This window comes from Podarcis muralis, chromosome 3, assembly GCF_964188315.1.
Source record: "Podarcis muralis chromosome 3, rPodMur119.hap1.1, whole genome shotgun sequence".
In the NCBI taxonomy this organism is placed as follows: domain Eukaryota; kingdom Metazoa; phylum Chordata; class Lepidosauria; order Squamata; family Lacertidae; genus Podarcis; species Podarcis muralis.
The window spans coordinates 120,479,881-120,497,621 of record NC_135657.1 but is presented as its reverse complement, the minus strand read 5'-3'; the positions used below and the strand labels follow the sequence as shown (position 1 = coordinate 120,497,621).

Genomic DNA, 17,741 nt, shown 5'->3' with positions numbered 1-17,741 from the left:
CCCAGAGGAGAGGACTGCTGAAACTAGAGTCCTCTGGGTGTTTCCCAGGAATGTTTTTGCTCACGTAACAGGGCCTCTGACAAAGATAAGCCAGGAATATAAACAGGAACGCTTCAGAAATGGGGCAAACATCATTTCTTTTACATAGAGCATGATATACAAGGTGCGTTCCACGCTGTTCTGCAAAATAACATTAGCAACTAGCGGGCCCCTGCCCCAAGAAGCTAGCAATAGAGAAAAGGTTTGTCCCAGCCTGAACAAGACCAGGAAGAGGAGCTCCATGGGGGAAATCCCAGTGGGAAAGAAATAGAAAAGAGATGTCTCCTAATGAAGCAGAAAGGTGCCATATGATGTTTGGTGCTGCCTGATCATGGCACTAAAATTGCAAACCACAAGGCAAGAAAGAGCTTTTTCCTCAGTATGGAAGGTAGTTGACAGACTCCAGGAACACCAAAGGCAGCCCCTCCTCATTTTTATAATTCAATCCAAGTGTGGGGATGGAGCAAGCAGCCAGGAGGGGGGCTGCAGGCAAGGAAGCTGCTCAAGCGTTGGGCAGCCAAGGCTCTCTTTTCACCAGTGGCTCTGCCTTTAAGAGGAAGAAGCATTGCTTGGGGTTCTTATGCAGAGGGGCTGAGGAACACTAAACATTACCATATTTATTCCCACAAGTCCTGCCTTACGTCTTTCTGAACGGGGAACAAGGCATGTGATTCAGTGTAGAAGGTCATGGCCAGCGCTGATTGAACTGCAATAACTTACTCTGAGCACAGATGGGTAGCCGTGTTGGTCTGCCATAGTCAAAACAAAAAAAATTCCTTCCAGTAGCACCTTAAAGACCAACTAAGTTAGTTCTTGGTATGAGCTTTCGTGTGCATGCACACTTCTTCAGATACACTTCTTCAGATGTATCTGAAGAAGTGTGCATGCACACGAAAGCTCATACCAAGAACTAACTTAGTTGGTCTTTAAGGTGCTACTGGAAGGAATTTTTTTTGTTTTTACTCTGAGCAGAATGCCAAGTTCCACGCAAGCATTTACACCAGTGTAAAACTCTTGAGTAGAATTACTGTTCACTGCACTGTGCAGCTGAAATGAATTTTATGTTATTTTACATCACATTGTTTCATTATTTAATTTGTCCATTACAATATGTGAAAAGAATAAATATCTCTCCCGGGAGCCATCAAACAGGGAGCTAGTGTCTCCTGCTTTTAATATGCCTGTAGTCATTATATGATATCATCATTACTGGAACAATCTATAGAACTCTTCTTTCTTTCTTTCTTTCTTTCTTTCTTTCTTTCTTTCTTTCTTTCTTTCCTAAATACCTATCCAGTGTGAAGTTGCTTTGCATGTAGAAAATGTGATCTATTTCACAACTGCAAGGTAGCATGCAATGCAGTGCAACCTTGCAACTGTTAAAAAGACAAAACTATACAGAAAGGGAGAAAGAAATGGGGACAGGATCTGAATGCACGTCCAGTCAGGCAAGACTGTGGTCTCTCTCTGTTCTGCAGAGTCACTGCTCTAATCACTTAGATATGCAACTGTTAATCATTTCAGATAGTTAAAACTGCAAACTGTTTCAAGACAGGAAAAGGTGGGCGTGCAACAGTGACTCAATAAAGCCGTCAGCAATCTCATGCCTATGGCTCATTTAGGCTTGACTCTTTTTACCAGAATCTTAAAAAGGTCTTTTTCTCTTTAAACGCTCACTCTTTTCCTCCCCCTCCCATCGTGCCTTGTCAGTATTAAATCAAAACCCAACTCTTAAACAATATGTAGCAGCACAAAACTTAACAGAGTCTTTTCAACGTCTAATACAAAGCAAGCGCGCAGATGCGTGTCTGTGTGTTCATTTCGTATTAGGGTACGTAAATAAAACAGAACAGGTCTGCTGCTGTCAACTCTAGTAAGCAAGCTTTCCTTCACAATCCACCTCTCTAAACTTGCTTCAGACCTACAGCATTCGTTAACGCACATGTGCTTCAGAACATCCTGGACATATATACACAGAGAGGAGAGAGAGAATGAATATGACTGTAAATCTTTCAAGGGAATGAAATATTTCTATCCCAGTACTAGGACACAGCATTTTCAGGAAAATCTGTGATTTAGAACACAAATAATGTTTATTTCGCTCATTACAGAAATGGAAGACTTACGCAGAAGTGACCTATCACTCAGCGACATCCTCTGAGAAGTACAAAGCCGGAGGAGAAACAGTTATTGTTTTAATCTTAACTATTCCGTTTTCCACAGATCAGCCTTTGGGCATGGCTAACCTTATTGTTGACCACTGGTTTGTGATTGATGTTATTTGTGGTGTTTCATTTAATTCCTTATTTTAAATTTTCATCTTCCAACAACACCACTCTTCCACACGCCAGAGGCAAGCCAGTCTTTGACCCTGGCTAGTAAGAACAGCCCCTGCTGTCCAGAGGGAGGTTCATTGCTACCACTAAATCAGGATGCCAGCAAAACCCTCAGTGGATTTTTAGGAGAGGGGTTTCCTCTATTTACCAGTAAACTAAGCTGCCAGACCAGCCTCTCCTGCCAAGTTCTTTTCCTTGCCACCAGCCCTGCCATTATCCCCCACCCCCCTATTTTTTTACAGGAGAATCAAGGATGCCATTTTAAAATTCCTTCCTTGCGTGTGCTGCCTCCTCCTACGCCTCCTTATGCCCAAGGAGAGAAAAGGGAAGCTCCCATCACCTTGTTCCAACCACTTTTTCGATCCTGGCAAGCCAGAACTGATTTAAAACAAACAATATTTTTGTCAAAAATTGCTGTACAAGGCTTGGAAAAAGACAGGCGTTCGTATAACTGGGGTGGGGGTTGAGGGACTGATCCTGCCCAAAACATTTTAAAAACAATGCTGCATTCTCTGTATCCTAGTGTAACTGGAAGCTCCCTGCACCATCTTAAATGTTGATCTTCTTATTCTGATATTGTACTCAAAAGACAAGTAATGAAAAGTGGGAATATACTTTAGCTGGACATCTTTTTTAAAAGACTGCTAATAAATTTGGCTTGGAATTCAGGAACCTGGCTTTGCTCACATAAATGAAAGAGTGTTGGGGTTAAAAAGAGAGAAGTGATGGGTCTAAAATGCAAAAATACCTCTAGCAAAGGCTTAAATATAAAATATTAAGATGCTTGGTGTGTTTTGATACATTCTACATAATCAAAATAAATATTAGTATACACATTTGCCAACTGTATTTCTCGTTATATCAGAGAAAACACTGTTTTATGAGGATCTATAGTCTTGCAGAAGATAAAAGTCATGATCCAGCCCAAAGCTAAGCACTTTTTAGTCCCATTGGAGTCACTAAAGGCACAATCCTAACCCCACTTACTTGGAAGTAAGCACCATTGACTTCAATGGGACTCACCTCTGAGTAGACTTAGATTGCATCATAAAGCATTTGCTGAAATCTCTCACAGTAAAATCACTGTGACTTTAAAAATGCCTGACTTTTGCTAGATCCTGACCAGATTCTCTCCCCACCAGCTCCTTCCCACATTCTTTTTACTGGCTCCTCTGTGGCCTTGAAATTTACTTCTGGTAGCTAATTACTAATTTTAGTGTTCTTTTTATGAACCTCGCTGGCTCAGAAGTCATCTGGCACCACTCCTTCAGTGTACCCCCATACTGGGCATTCTTTGTCATTAACACATCTGGGTGTAGTTGAACCTTTCTGCTGAAGAGAGAAACTACCCTACAAGTGCACAGGACAGAGTCTGCAGTCAGATGCTGTTGCAATTAATTTACAGACCAAATATCTTAATCATAAGTATTTGCACCGATATGTGTGTCCACAAGTCAGGCAGTAACTCTACAAAGACGGTAGAATGTCTTGCTGGTTGCAGCAGTAAACGCTCCAATCTTAACCACTTATCTACCAGGGCAGTACAAGGAAGTTAAGTAATTATGGTACATCCACTGAGCCACAATTCCCCCTCCACAAAGACTCCTGGAAACTGAAGCTGATAAAGCTGAGAATTCTCTGTTAAAGGTTCCTTGCCCCTCTAAGAGTGCTACAGTTTCCTGAGGGGAGGAAATTACTACAAAGCTAAAATATATTATATGCCATACAGCAGAGCTGGGAGACCATGACCCCTCAGCTGTCTTTGGACTCCAGCTGCCAACACCACAGACCACTGGCCATGCTCTTTGGGGGTGACCAGGAGGTGGCGTCCCACAACACCTGAAGGACCACAGTTTCCCCACCCCTGCTCTGCAGGAAATCAAGGAGGATCTCCTTCTTGACTCTGAACAATATTGGGATATCTTCTAATTAATGGCCTGCTGTGTTATAAAACATCCTAGGAGCTAAAGTGTCTGTGGGCAGTAAGGCTGGGAGACCATTGTATAGACCTTCCTGACTACAGCCAGCAGCGTTTCAAATGAATCATAGAGTTGGAAGGGACCCAAGGGCCATCTAGTCCAACCCCCTGCAATGCAAGAATCTCAGCTAAGCATCCATGACAGGTGGCAATCCAACCTCTGCTTAAAAACATCCAAGGAAGGAGAGTCCACAACCTCCCAAGGGAGACTGTTCCACTGTCTAACAGCTCTTACTGTCAGAAAGTTCTTCCTGATGTTTAGTCAGGAACTTTCTTGTAACTTGAAGCCATGGGTTCGAGTCCTACCCTCCAGAGCAGGAGAAAACAAGCTTGCTCCCTTTCCCATGTGACAGCCCTTCAGATATTTGAAGAGGCCGGTCATATAGCCACTCAGTCTCCTCTTTTCCAGGCTAAACAGACCCAGCTCCTTAAACCGTTCCATATAAGCTTGGTTCAATCGAAGTGGCAATTTGCAACTCACCACTGCTCCTGGACTGAGTCACCTGGTAAAAAGATGAGCGGCACATGCAATCTGCCTCTCCCCATCCCTAGCCACTTTCTTTCACTCCTTGCCTCCACTGCAGCACCCAGGGGGCCACATCAAGCGGCTGAGACAAAGATGTAGTGGCAACAGGAAGCTGGAGTAGGGAACAGTTGGGCAGACCTCCCTAACGAGATAATGAAGCTGAAAGAGTCTGTGGACGGGAGTCTCTGGGGCTGCCCAAAGGCTGCAGAACACACTGCCCTTGGATGCTTGCATGTGCCTGGTCCTTTTCTGGAAGTATTGTAAAGCTTTCGAGTTAGTCTGATCTTTGGTTGCCAGGGCAATGTTTTCAACTGCGTGTGAAGTTCTAGCTCATGTTTTATTTTGCCTTATTTTCATTTTCATATTATACATGTGTTTCCTATTGTTACCTGCCCTGCTCCAATAAATAGAAACGTCTACTTAGCCCAGAACATTCTTGCTATGTTTATAGCACATGAGCTCCTGTTTACTACTACTGTTTCCTTTCCTTCTATTTTAAGCAGTGCTATAAAAATCCATCATTAATGATAACTTTTTCTTTCGTGCTCTCTGCTCTGTGTCTGAGAGACAAGTCTGGACCAATTTCTCCATCATGCCTCTGGCAGCAGAATGGAGCTAGCATTTCAGATCCTCTACCAAATCCCGGCTGCTTCAAAGGAAAAACCCTACTTTCTTCCGTTAAGATCATAAGAAATATAGAAGGAGGGGGTCAGCTCTGTTTGGACATAATTACACTTCATCAAAAGAAGCTTTCTTCATCTTCCATGCGTGAAAAGTCTGCAAGCAGTTAAGTCTGTCTCTCTCCCCCCCCCTTCTTTCTTTCTTTTTTTAATATAAAAATTGCTATTTGGGAAAGTAGCCAAAACTTGGAAAGCCAATATAGTAAAACTTTGCACATACCCTTTGTTATCCTTTGAAGTTTCTTAAATAAATATGTTCAGAGTTTGTAAAATACACTATCACTTTTCGTAAATTTTACTCATTGATCACAGAAAGCTTCTCATCCATGGGAGGTAAGAGTGAGGGAGACTCACTGTGATTTTTTTATATACTCACTTCATTTCCTACTGTTTAATAAATGTATATCATAGGTTTCAAATGAGTTTTGGAGCAGACAAGGGCCACATCAGATTTCTGTTCTTTTCCAGCACCAGTCTTGTGCTGTAACTACTGTACTTCTGTTGCAGGCTATCTTGAAATAGATGCCAAAAAACCTTCAAACTCAATCAACCAACATAAAGACAAAACAGAATTTTAAAACAATACATTAAAATAAGAAAGGGAAAAAATATTTTTTATCAAATTATCTGTGCAATAGAAGTGTTCTTTATTATATAGCATTGAAATAGATTTAAAAGATTACATGATTGGCCACATTCCTAAAATAAAAACCATTCACTGGGAACAGCCCTTGCTAAATAACTTTTACCAATTTTTTTTTAAAAAAATTATTTATTGAATTTATATACCGCCCTATACCCTCAGGGTGGTTCACAAATGTTAAGATAGTAACAATGACCCCTCTGATTGGCCAGAACAGTGATTCTGGCTCCTCTCACAGATTTGCATTTATGTTAATTACATGCCTCAGAAAAGCCTGGTTCCTATTTTTGCACAACTTGTTTTGTTTTTAAATGTGGTTCTATAGGGCACCACAGAGCGGGTGCTGGGCCAAGGTGGCCAAAGGACCCCCACCGCTGGGCTGAAGCAGCAGGCTTGCCTGGCTAGAGGGAAGGGAAGGGCCAATTTTGCATGCACTCATTTGCAAGTCAGATCCAATCCATTGCAGCACCAGTATATGTGGACTTCTCCACTTATCTAAGTATTTAAAAATTTAATGCTTATTTCATCTCAATGAATGTATTTCTAAACATAGTTTATCCTAAAATATTCATTCTTTAAGCATTTTGGTATACTTTTGAGCCAAGAACTATATCACAAAATTAGGAGGAATTCACAATCCAAAGAATACTACATATGTTCTATAATTCTATGATTCTATGTTCTGATCTGTGTATTAATTTGGGAGGTGCAAATGAAGCTCATTTGCTTTTTTAAAAAATCATCCTTCACTGCTGCTTTAAGGAAGGCACAAGAATACCACATGGTGCTATCTCCCAGAGTAAAAATCAGAACGAGTCTGCTGTCAAACCCTTCTTTCCCATGCTGAGACTTCTTGGGTAACAGCAGAACAAGCAAGAATCCAAGTCTGGAAAAAGGTTTTTCGGTTTTTCCTGCCTGAGAGAGAAATGGGATGGAGCAACCCAGCTCTGCCCGGCTAGCATCACATCAGGATGCCAAAGATTTATTGTGGCATAAGTTATTGCTTGTGCTACAACTGACAAAATATTGAACAAATTAATATATTTTGACTTACTTAAACCTCATATAGCTAGCAAACTCATTTTGCTTTGGGGATTTCTGTATTTTTAAAAAATGTAAATCAGCATTGTTTCAAACATCTATTTAGTCACTAATTTCAATTTTGAAGCAGTTACAGGGATTTTCAGTGGAAATTCTCTTCAGTCTTTCTATTGCTATAAAAAGTTTTTACGACTGGAGACTAAATTTCATATTACAGAGACATCTTTAAAGGGCAGAGGAAACTTCAGAGCTGAATCTTCTGGGAACTAGAAAGTCATATTCATTTCCATTCTAGAGTAAACAATACTTGATTCTCACTAATTTAGCAACTGTACTATGTATGGAACCTGATCCAAAGTTTATTGAAACCTACAACAGCTTTTCAGTCTCAGTAAGCACAGGATCAGACAGACCCAATGCTAAATAAAAATAACATAATTTTAGAGATAAGCAAAATCTCCCCACCTCAGTTTGGAATGGGCTTGGAGGAAACTCATGCATTTTTCTGAGAGGTGAACTAAAATTTCAGAAAATTTGGAACATTCCACTCTTTGACCATAGGAGCCAACTCCTAGGGGCCAAGGACGCTTTGCCCCCCCCCCCCATACAATATTTGAGGAGTCAAGCAGCCCCCAAAGTTGATGGACATTGCCATTTAAATGGGGTGTGTGCTGCACACCTTGTGGTTGACTATGTGGGGCAGGGCTTACCTGGGCCTCCCCAATATTTTATTCAAGTTGGCACCCTTGTCTTCAACTGTCCTTTTGTAGCTGAACATCCCCCATTTCCTGGTCTTGGAAAATCACTATCTCTAATTTTAGCTTTTGGAGTTGCCTTGTTTTTTGTTAATATGTATAGTTGCTATTCAAATTCAGCCCCCTTCCCAGGTCCCTAGCAATTAAATCTCTCAGAAGGGAGAGACGCATCTTGCTTTTAGGCACACATACAAGACAATGCACACTCTTCAATACAACAACACACAGCACACAGCCTGCTGTTCCATACACAGTGGCTGCTGACGTTAGAGGTTTCAGCATCATGTCATGGTGATAGGTGATGTCTCTGGAATGAGAACAATTGTGTCCCTGTTTTTGTCTGTAGGATGCTGTTTAGGATGCCACCCCGTCAGCATGTCCAGCTTTCCATGCAGGTGCTCTCCCTCTCTGATAGGTGCCCCTTCTCCCTTCCTTTGGCCTAAAACTTCCATTACTAGTAATGGAGTAGAGAGAGCACAGCAAGGAGAGCTGTTACCTGGCTCTTTATTAGGCATGAAAGCATTGCCAGCAGGAGGTGCCCTGGGAATTGTAGTTTTTCTGTGCTTCTGGACCTTTCGCAAAGGAGCTCAAAGTCACAGCAAATTGTATTTCCCAAGTCTCTTTATAATAATAATAATAATAATAATAATAATAATAATTATTATTATTATTATTATTTATTTATACCCCGCCCTCCCCAGCTAAGGCTGGGCTCAAAGCAGCTTACAAGCAATAATAAAAACAAGAAGAATGATTACAACTTAAAAACAAAAATAAAATACAACATTAAAATAATGGAACATTAAAATATTAAAATGTAGCCTCATTGCAGGAGGAGAAGGAAAAGAAAAAGAAAGAGAGGGAGGCAGGGAATCAAATTGGCTCCAAGCCAAAGGCCAGGCGGAACAACTCTGTCTTACAGGCCCTGCGGAAAGAAATCCGATCCTGCAGGGCCCTGGTCTCACGAGACAGAGTGTTCCACCAGGCTGGAGCCAGTGTTGAAAAGGCCCTGGCTCTGGTTGAAGCCAATCTAACTTCCTTAGGGCCTGGGACCACTAGCGTGTTGTTATTTATGGACCTTGAGGCTCTCCGTGGGGCATACCAGGAGAGGCGGTCCCGTAGGTACGAGGGTCCTAGGCCGTGAAGGGCTTTAAAGGTCAAAAGCAGCACCTTAAATCTGACCCTGTACTCCACCGGGAGCCAGTGCAGCTTGAAAAGCACTGGGTGAATATGCTTCCATGGAAGAGACCCCGTGAGGAGCCTCGCTGCAGCATTCTGCACCCGCTGGAGTTTCTGGGACAGCTTCAAGGGCAGCCCCGCGCAGAGCGAATTACAGTAGTCAAGCCTGGAGATGAACCGTCGCATGGATCACTGAGGCCAGGTCGGGGCGGGAAAGGTAAGGGACCAACTGCTTGATGTGGCGAAGGTGGAAAAATGTCGCCTTGGCTGTTGCTGTAACTTGCGCCTCCATGGAAAGGGAGGCGTCAAGGATTACACCCAAACTCTTAACGGAAGGCAATGGCACTAATTGGGCCCCCGCAAGAGAAGGGAGTTGGTCCCTCATCCCCATGCCATCCCGACCTAGCCATAGGACCTCTGTCTTTGAAGGATTTAGTTTCAATCGGCTCCCACGAAACCATCCAGCCACAGCTTCCAAGCATCTGGTCAGTGTGTTCGGGGCCGAGTCGGTGTGGCCATCCATCAGCAGATAGAGCTGAGTGTCATCAGCATATTGGTGACAGCCCAGCCCAAAGCTCTGGATAATCTGGGCAAGGGGGCGCATAAAGATGTTAAAAAGCATCGGGGAGAGAATTGCGCCCTGCGGCACTCCACACACCAAGGAGTGGCGCGACGACATTTCCCTCCCTAGTGCCACCCTCTGTCCCCGACTAGAGACAAAAGAGCACAACCAGTTACGGGCTATGCCCTGTATCCCCACGTCTGCGAGGCGGTGGTCCAGAAGATCATGATCGACTATGTCAAAGGCTGCTGACAAATCTAAAAGGATCAGCAGTCCTGACCCGCCTCGATCCAGTTGTCTACGGATATCATCTGTTAGGGCAACCAGAGCCGTCTCCGTCCCAAAACCAGGACGGAAACCGGACTGAAATGGATCTAATGCCGATGTTTCCTCCAGAAACCTACCAAGCTGTTCAGCAACCGCTCTCTCAATTACCTTACCCAGGTATGGAAGATTTGAAACTGGGCGGTAATTGGATAGGTCTAAGGGATCTAATGAAGTTTTCTTTAAGAGTGGACACACCACTGCTTCCTTCAGTTCCCCTGGGAATGTCCCCATGTCAAGGGACAAATTGATAATTTCAACCAGGGGGGTCCGCGCAACATCTGGACACTCCCTAATCAGCCAAGACGGGCACGGATCAAGGAGGCAGGTGGTGGGCCTACTAACTTGGAGGAATCTATCCACATCAGTAGGGAGTATCCGATCAAAATGGTCCAACACTGGACCTGAAGTCAGTCGAGGGGCCTCCAGTTCAGTCACTGTATCTAAATTGGCAGGGAGGTCACGGGGGAGCAACAGGACTTTCTCCGCAAAAAAGCTCATGAATGCCTCACAGCTGTGGGTCGAATTTGTGCTTAAATGCTGGGAACTTTTTGCTGGCAAGGCTTTGGGGCAGGCCTCCCCATCACTGCTGCTGGAAGACATATTGTAGAAAAAGAAGAAAGGGAGGGAATGGCCCAGGCTTATTTACAGGTGAAATTAAAATTCAAGAGGATTTTGGTTTGGATTGCTAAAGCCTTGTTGTTTTTTAACTAGGGGGCTTCATTTACAAACATCCAACCTAATCCTGAAACTAGGCAACATCATATTAAAATGCTTCCTGCAAGAGCCCCGGCAGCTGCTTCACTATCAAGACTAGAATCTCAGAATCCTTTGATGCTTCCTTGAGAGAGAACTCAGGTAAATATGCTGAGGACTTGGCTGCACAGCTAAGATGAAACATATTCTTTTTCTCAATACCATTAACTTTAAAGTGAACTTCATTTGCCTCTATTCCACAACAGAAATTCCTTCATGCTTCTGTAAAGGTAAAGGTAAAGGGACCCCTGACCATTAGTTCCAGTCGTGACCGACTTTGGGGTTGCGGCGCTCATCTCGCTTTATTGGCCGAGGGAGCCGGCGTACAGCTTCCGGGTCATGTGGCCAGCAGGACTAAGCCGCTTCTGGGGAACCAGAGCAGTGCACGGAAACGCTGTTTACCTTCCCATCGAAGTGCTGCCTATTTATCTACTTGCACTTTGATGTACTTTTGAACTGCTAGGTGGGCAGGAGCTGGGACCGAACAATGAGAGCTCACCCCATTGCAGGGATTCGAACCGCCGACCTTCAGATCAGCAAGTCCTAGGCTCTGTGGTTTAACCCACAGCGCCACCCGTGTCCCTTCATGCTTCTGTACTACCACCCATTTGTTGGTACCAACAAAATTAGAACTATTTTGAAATATTTCTTTCCAAAATCCAGATATCATAAAAACAAGTAGTTTGGGTGGGGCATGTGTGCTTTGTACCCTAGAATGGCAACGTAGTCTGAATAAATACAGAATTTTGCAAACCAGCATTTATCTTACAAATGAAAGGCTGAGCATGATTTGTTTATAAAATAATCAGTATTTTTGTGTGGAAACATTTTCAAATTGGGGCTTTATATTTGTTGATAGAATAAATGCATAATAATAAAATGATGTACCTCTTCCGCTTCTGCCAACGAATCTCAGGTCATTAAAGCGTGCCACTTGATTCTTCATTACGGCAGACGCATTCCTCAGCTCTGCAGAATAATTTTCATCATTCCCAGCCATGACTGTGACCACTGTGCCATCAGGGACTTCTCCTAAAGCCACCACCTATGGCGATAAAGACACAATAGCTTCAATCTCAAACCCACCTATGAATTTTGAGATGAATTGGGACATGCAAATCGTGCAAAGAGTAATCACAAACACCAGCGTTATCTCTCACTGTGGTGTGTGAGCCCCCCTTCCTTGTGCTGAGGGTCAATGTCTATAGTGGGAAGCAAGCTCTATACACGTAGACTCCCTTCAACATGTGGAATCTGGCATCCACATCAAGGTGGAGGAAGCCCACCTGCGTCCTGCACTCCCAATTACAGATCCCTCCAATGCATGGATGGTCAGAAACAGGGCCAACAGAGTTGCCTTGGCGGCAGCAGGACCAACCTAGAAAAGTTCTAGAACAGATAATTAACCAGTCCATCCATGTGCATGGGGGGGACGGGACTGATCACTAAGAACCAGCATGTCAGGCCAGATTGACCTGTTTGCCTTCTTTTGACAGAGTTATTAGCCTTCAGGGAAATGCTCTAGACATTTTAACTTCAGGAAGGCTTTCAGCAAAGTCCACAATGGTAGTCTTGATGACAAGCTGGTAAAATATGGACCATTCATAAGTGCATTCTTAGCTGGTTGGCAAACAATTTCAGCAAGGCATTTGACAAGGTGCCCCATGATATTCTTGTAAAGAAGCTGGTAAAATGCGGTCTTGACTATGCTACCACTTAGTGGATTTGTAACTGGCTGACTGACCGAACCCAAAGGGTGCTCATCAATGGTTCCTCTTCATCCTGGAGAAGAGTGACTAGTGGGGTGCCACAGGGTTCTGTCCTGGGCCCGGTCTTATTCAACATCTTTATCAACGACTTGGATGATGGACTCAAGGGCATCCTGATCAAATTTGCAGATGACACCAAACTGGGAGGGGTGGCTAACACCCCAGAGGACAGGATCACACTTCAAAACGACCTTGACAGATTAGAGAACTGGGCCAAAACAAACAAGATGAATTTTAACAGGGAGAAATGTAAAGTATTGCACTTGGGCAAAAAAAATGAGAGGCACAAATACAAGATGGGTGACACCTGGCTTGAGAGCAGTACATGTGAAAAGGATCTAGGAGTCTTGGTTGACCACAAACTTGACATGAGCCAACAGTGTGACGCGGCAGCTAAAAAAGCCAATGCAATTCTGGGCCTCATCAATAGGAGTATAGCATCTAGATCAAGGGAAGTAATAGTGCCACTGTATTCTGCTCTGGTCAGACCTCACCTGGAGTACTGTGTCCAGTTCTGGGCACCACAGTTCAAGAAGGACACTGACAAACTGGAACGTGTCCAGAGGAGGGCAACCAAAATGGTCAAAGGCCTGGAAATGATGCCTTATGAGGAACGGCTAAGGGAGCTGGGCATGTTTAGCCTGGAGAAGAGGAGGTTAAGGGGTGATATGATAGCCATGTTCAAATATATAAAAGGATGTCACATAGAGGAGGGAGAAAGGTTGTTTTCTGCTGCTCCAGAGAAGCGGACACGGAGCAATGGATCCAAACTACAAGAAAGAAGATTCCACCTAAACATTAGGAAGAACTTCCTGACAGTAAGAGCTGTTTGACAGTGGAATTTGCTGCCAAGGAGTGTGGTGGAGTCTCCTTCTTTGGAGGTCTTTAAGCAGAGGCTTGACAACCATATGTCAGGAGTGCTCTGATGGTGTTTCCTGCTTGGCAGGGGGTTGGACTCGATGGCCCTTGTGGTCTCTTCCAACTCTATGATTCTATGATTCTATGATTCTATGATTCTAATTCCAGGTATGTTAGCCACCGGTTCACATCAACCAGGAGAGAAGTAACAGGTGAGGTGCCACAGACCTGTCCCAGACCTGGTAATGGTAAGCATCTTTATAAATAATTTGGATGATGGAATGGAGGGGATGCTAATCAAATTTTCAGATGACACCATGCGCAGGATAGCAAATATATCGGAAGAAAGAAGAAACAGGACCCAAAAGGATTTTGACATGATTTTGAATTGGGCCAGAGCAAAATGAATTTCAACAGATATAAATGAAAAGCTCTGCATTTAGGCAGGAAGATTCAGATCCAAAAATAGAATGGGTGACTCCTGGCTCAAAAGCAGTGCATGTGAAAAAGATCTGGGGCTTTTAGTAGACCACAAGCTAAACATGAGTCAGCAGTGCAATGCAGCAGCAAAAAAGGTGTAATGCAATTCTAAGCTGCATCAACAGAGACCCAGTGTACAAATGGCAGAAAGTGAGGCAGAAAGCCACTTCATTCTCCTTTGGTCAGACTTCAACAAGAACACTGTGTCCAGTTTAAGAAAGGACATTGACAGACTGGAATGTGCCCAAAGTAAGGCAACCAAGGTGGCAAGGGCCCTAGAAAATGAGTCCTATGCGGAAAGGTTTAAGAAGTTTGGTATCTTCAGTCTGGAGAAAAGATTATTAAGAGCCAATTGAAATAGCCATATTCAAATATTTGAAATGCTAGCACTTAGACAATGAGCCACTTTTAATTTCCAGTGCTCATGAGACAAGGACTTCAAGAGACAAGGACCAGTGAATGGGTTCAAATGACGTGGTGGGGATTGTTGTAGCTTTAAGAAATATGATTTATTCACTCATTTACACTTGAGTTTACGTGGAGTCCAAATCTTGCAACACGGTCATCTCTTGAGGGGCTTCCCCCCCCCCCAGCAGTGCTGCACTCAAGGCCAAGGCATCTCTCCTAACCCTGCTGTTCCTATCAATTAAACCTCTTTTATTCATTTGCCTTCTAATGGTCAGTTCTTTTGACGCTCTTCACATGTTAAACGCTGATGCTCAGAAGGAGGTCCACACATTCCAATACACATGGATCTTGATTACATTCTCAGGAGTCTGGCAAACAGTCTGTACACATAAACACTAATTAAACAACTCAAACCCATTACATAATCCCCTTCTAATACGCATTGAGATTGTCTTACAACATATCCCAGTTATAACATAAAAGTTCTAATTAAATCCTAATATTTACTAAACCTAAACATTTAGCACCATTGATCTATTACAATATATTCAATTTTAGATAGACATCAAGAGTGAGCCAGCAGTTAATCACACTGTTTAGTAGCAAAAGCACGATCTTCGCAGACTTGGCTGAGTGTCAGGCCTAATGAGCACAGCAGCTCATCCCCAGCAGGTCTGACCCCATGAATCAGTTGCTGAGACTGAAAGTCCCCACCTCCCCACAACTGTCCAAGTCCCCTCCTCTGCAGGGCCTTTTCCAAGCAATCAGAAACTATGTCTGTGTGCAGCCGACCTCTCCTCCACCCATTTCAGCCCTCTTCTAGTTCTGGGAGACAAGAGGGGAGGGGAGCTGGTTGCAGCAGGAGGGGGAGACACCTGTGACTCTTCATCTGGCCTGATTCATCTCTGCCTCTTGGCCTCCCTCCTCCAACCCACCTGCTTCAGCTTCAGCCTCTGATTCTGGACTTTTCTCCGCCACAGACTCTCCCAGCTCACTAACCCCGTTACTTCTTCAGCTTCCAACACCTCCTCCCAATCTTCTCCCTCTTCCACCTCTGACCACTCATCAACATCCTACCACCCAGGCTCTTAGCCTTCTTCCTTTGGTGGGTCCCAAGCTGGTTCCTCCCACCATTCCTCTGCATTGAACAAGTCCATGACAATACTCTTATCACATGATTAAATAATTTTGATCTCCAATGAATACTTTTTAACACTCTAGAAATATGCAGATTCCCCCATCCCTAGTAGCTGATTAAAAGCAGACTACAATATCATTGCAAAGTGCACTGAGAAGCAAAAACCCAGGACTTCCGGGACGCCGCGGCCGCGGGAAGGAGCGCGAGGCAACCCTCAGGGGAGGTCTCGAACAATACGGAGTCTTGGAGGGGTCACGAGGGCTCCGTGAACCCCGAAACCACAGGTGGAATATCCTGTGGGACGAGGTACCCAGCGTGGCTGCGTGTGCTCGCCCGTGTTGCCGGCGTTTAACAGGGCTGGAGCCGCAGCGTGAAGGGGAAGCAACAGACTCCATATTGTGAAGCCTCAGGCTCCGAGGGAAAGCGGCGGACCTCCAACAGCAGCAGAAAAGCTGGGAAATTGCTGCTGGCCATTGCGGAGAAGCAGTGGGAAATAACTGGATAATATTGAGAAACAAAGGAGTAAAGACTGGAAAGATATTTTGTGATAAGAACCCAGCGGAGACCAGATATAGATGAAAGGAGGAGGAATCCACCACCGGCGGTAAGGGGTAAAGAGAGTACAACAGAAGGCTGGTGGAGAAGAAAAGATCTGAAGCTTCACCGCTAAGTGAGAGTGGAGGAGAGACCTCAGACACGAAGTACAAGGAGTCAGAGGTAAAGTAACAACGAGATTTCTTGATGGACTAAAATATAGAGAAAAGAGAAGGAGCACCCCTAACATACTGGGACGGAGAATGTTATAACAGGTTGGGGGGGCTCCACAGACTCACCTTTTGCTCTTAACTGCTCATAGCTGGATACAAACTTTCTTAAGGCGGTGTATAGGAGGGGAGTACTTTATCGGCTGAGCGGAACCCAGGCTTCCTCTCTTAATCCTAATATTAATCACGTAGGGGCAAAGGACAGAAACTGTAGAAAGAAAGTTTTTGTTTGGAATCTCTACGTGAGCGCTCTGCTGGAGGAAGCAGGGGAGGAAGCAAAACGGCCTGGGATTTAGTTCTGATACTCTGCTCTACAGCGTCCTTGATTCAAATGGAGTAACGCATGTGTTCTTTACCTCTATGATTTAAAGAGACACACCAAACTTCCGCTATATAGCGTTTGCAGGGGAAGAAGCAAACGGCTTGGGACTTAGTTTTGGTACTCTGCTTTACAGCGTCTTTGATTCAAATGGAGCAACGCCTTTGTCCTTTACCTCTGTGATTTAAAGAGACATACCACACCTCCGCTATATAGCGTTTGCATTTGAAATTGAATAATGCCTCTGTCCTCCATTGATAGGATTTAAAGAGACATACCAAATCTTATACCAAACCTTTGAATAAGGGAAAACTGGGGAGGACTGAACCCAGCTTTCAACTTAAAGAGAACACGTTTTTGCAGGAGTCTATTGTTTTCTTTGAACGTACCATTCTGCCTTTGTGGTTTGAGGTCCTCACTACATTTTCACTCCCAAGGTATTAAAGGTATTAAAGGCTAAAGTACAGGTTACCATTCAGTGGTAGTTCTATTCTAACACCACTTCCTCCACTCTATTGACTAAGTAGCTAAATCGTGGGTAAAGACTGTCTGTTATCTGGTTAACTAATCTTCTTGGAGTTAAAGGAGAAACAACTTTAAGCAGACAAGATGCCAAATGGATCGAAAAAGGGTCTGGCAACACCAGCGGAAAGGAGGCCATCAAGACAAGAAGAAGGCAAAGATACAAGAGAAATTAGAGACTATGATACCTTGATGGCAGAAATAAGAAAAGAATTTAAAAATAATGAACAATATATTGAAAAAAAGTTAATAGAAGTACAAAACATCATAGATAAGAAACTGGAGGGGGTGGTGGGAGAATTGACAGGAAAGGTTAAGGACCTATCGGTAAGAGCAAAAACCCTTGAGGATTCAATGAAAAGGGTGCAAAAAGATACGAAAGACAGTAAGAAGGAAGTGGACAGGATGAGAGTAGAAATTAAGGAATTAGGAAAGATACAGGAAGAATTGTTGGACAACATGGCTATGACACAGATGAGACAAAATCAAGCCAATTTAAAATTCAGAGGTATACCGGAAAAGCTAAATGAGAATATCAGGGCTAAAGTGGTGAAAGAATTGGCAATTTGGTTAGGCAGGAAGGAAGAAGAGATAAATCATCACTTGATAAACACTTTCCGAATAAGAGCAAAATCGGCTAAAGCCAAAGAAAAAAAATTACCAG

At 43.7% G+C, this 17,741-nt stretch overlaps 1 protein-coding gene across 6 annotated transcripts in view; it reads right to left on the bottom strand.

Annotated features, from left to right (window-relative positions):
- The window catches only part of RUNX2 (RUNX family transcription factor 2), a 168,101-nt gene that overhangs the window by 133,703 nt on the left and 16,657 nt on the right, over window positions 1–17,741 (bottom strand). For all 6 annotated transcript variants that reach the window (XM_077926601.1, XM_077926603.1, XM_077926600.1 and 3 more), the window contains exon 2: window positions 11,708–11,864. In XM_077926601.1, coding sequence (XP_077782727.1) covers window positions 11,708–11,864 — 157 coding nt within the window. The remainder of the gene's footprint in view (window positions 1–11,707; window positions 11,865–17,741) is intronic.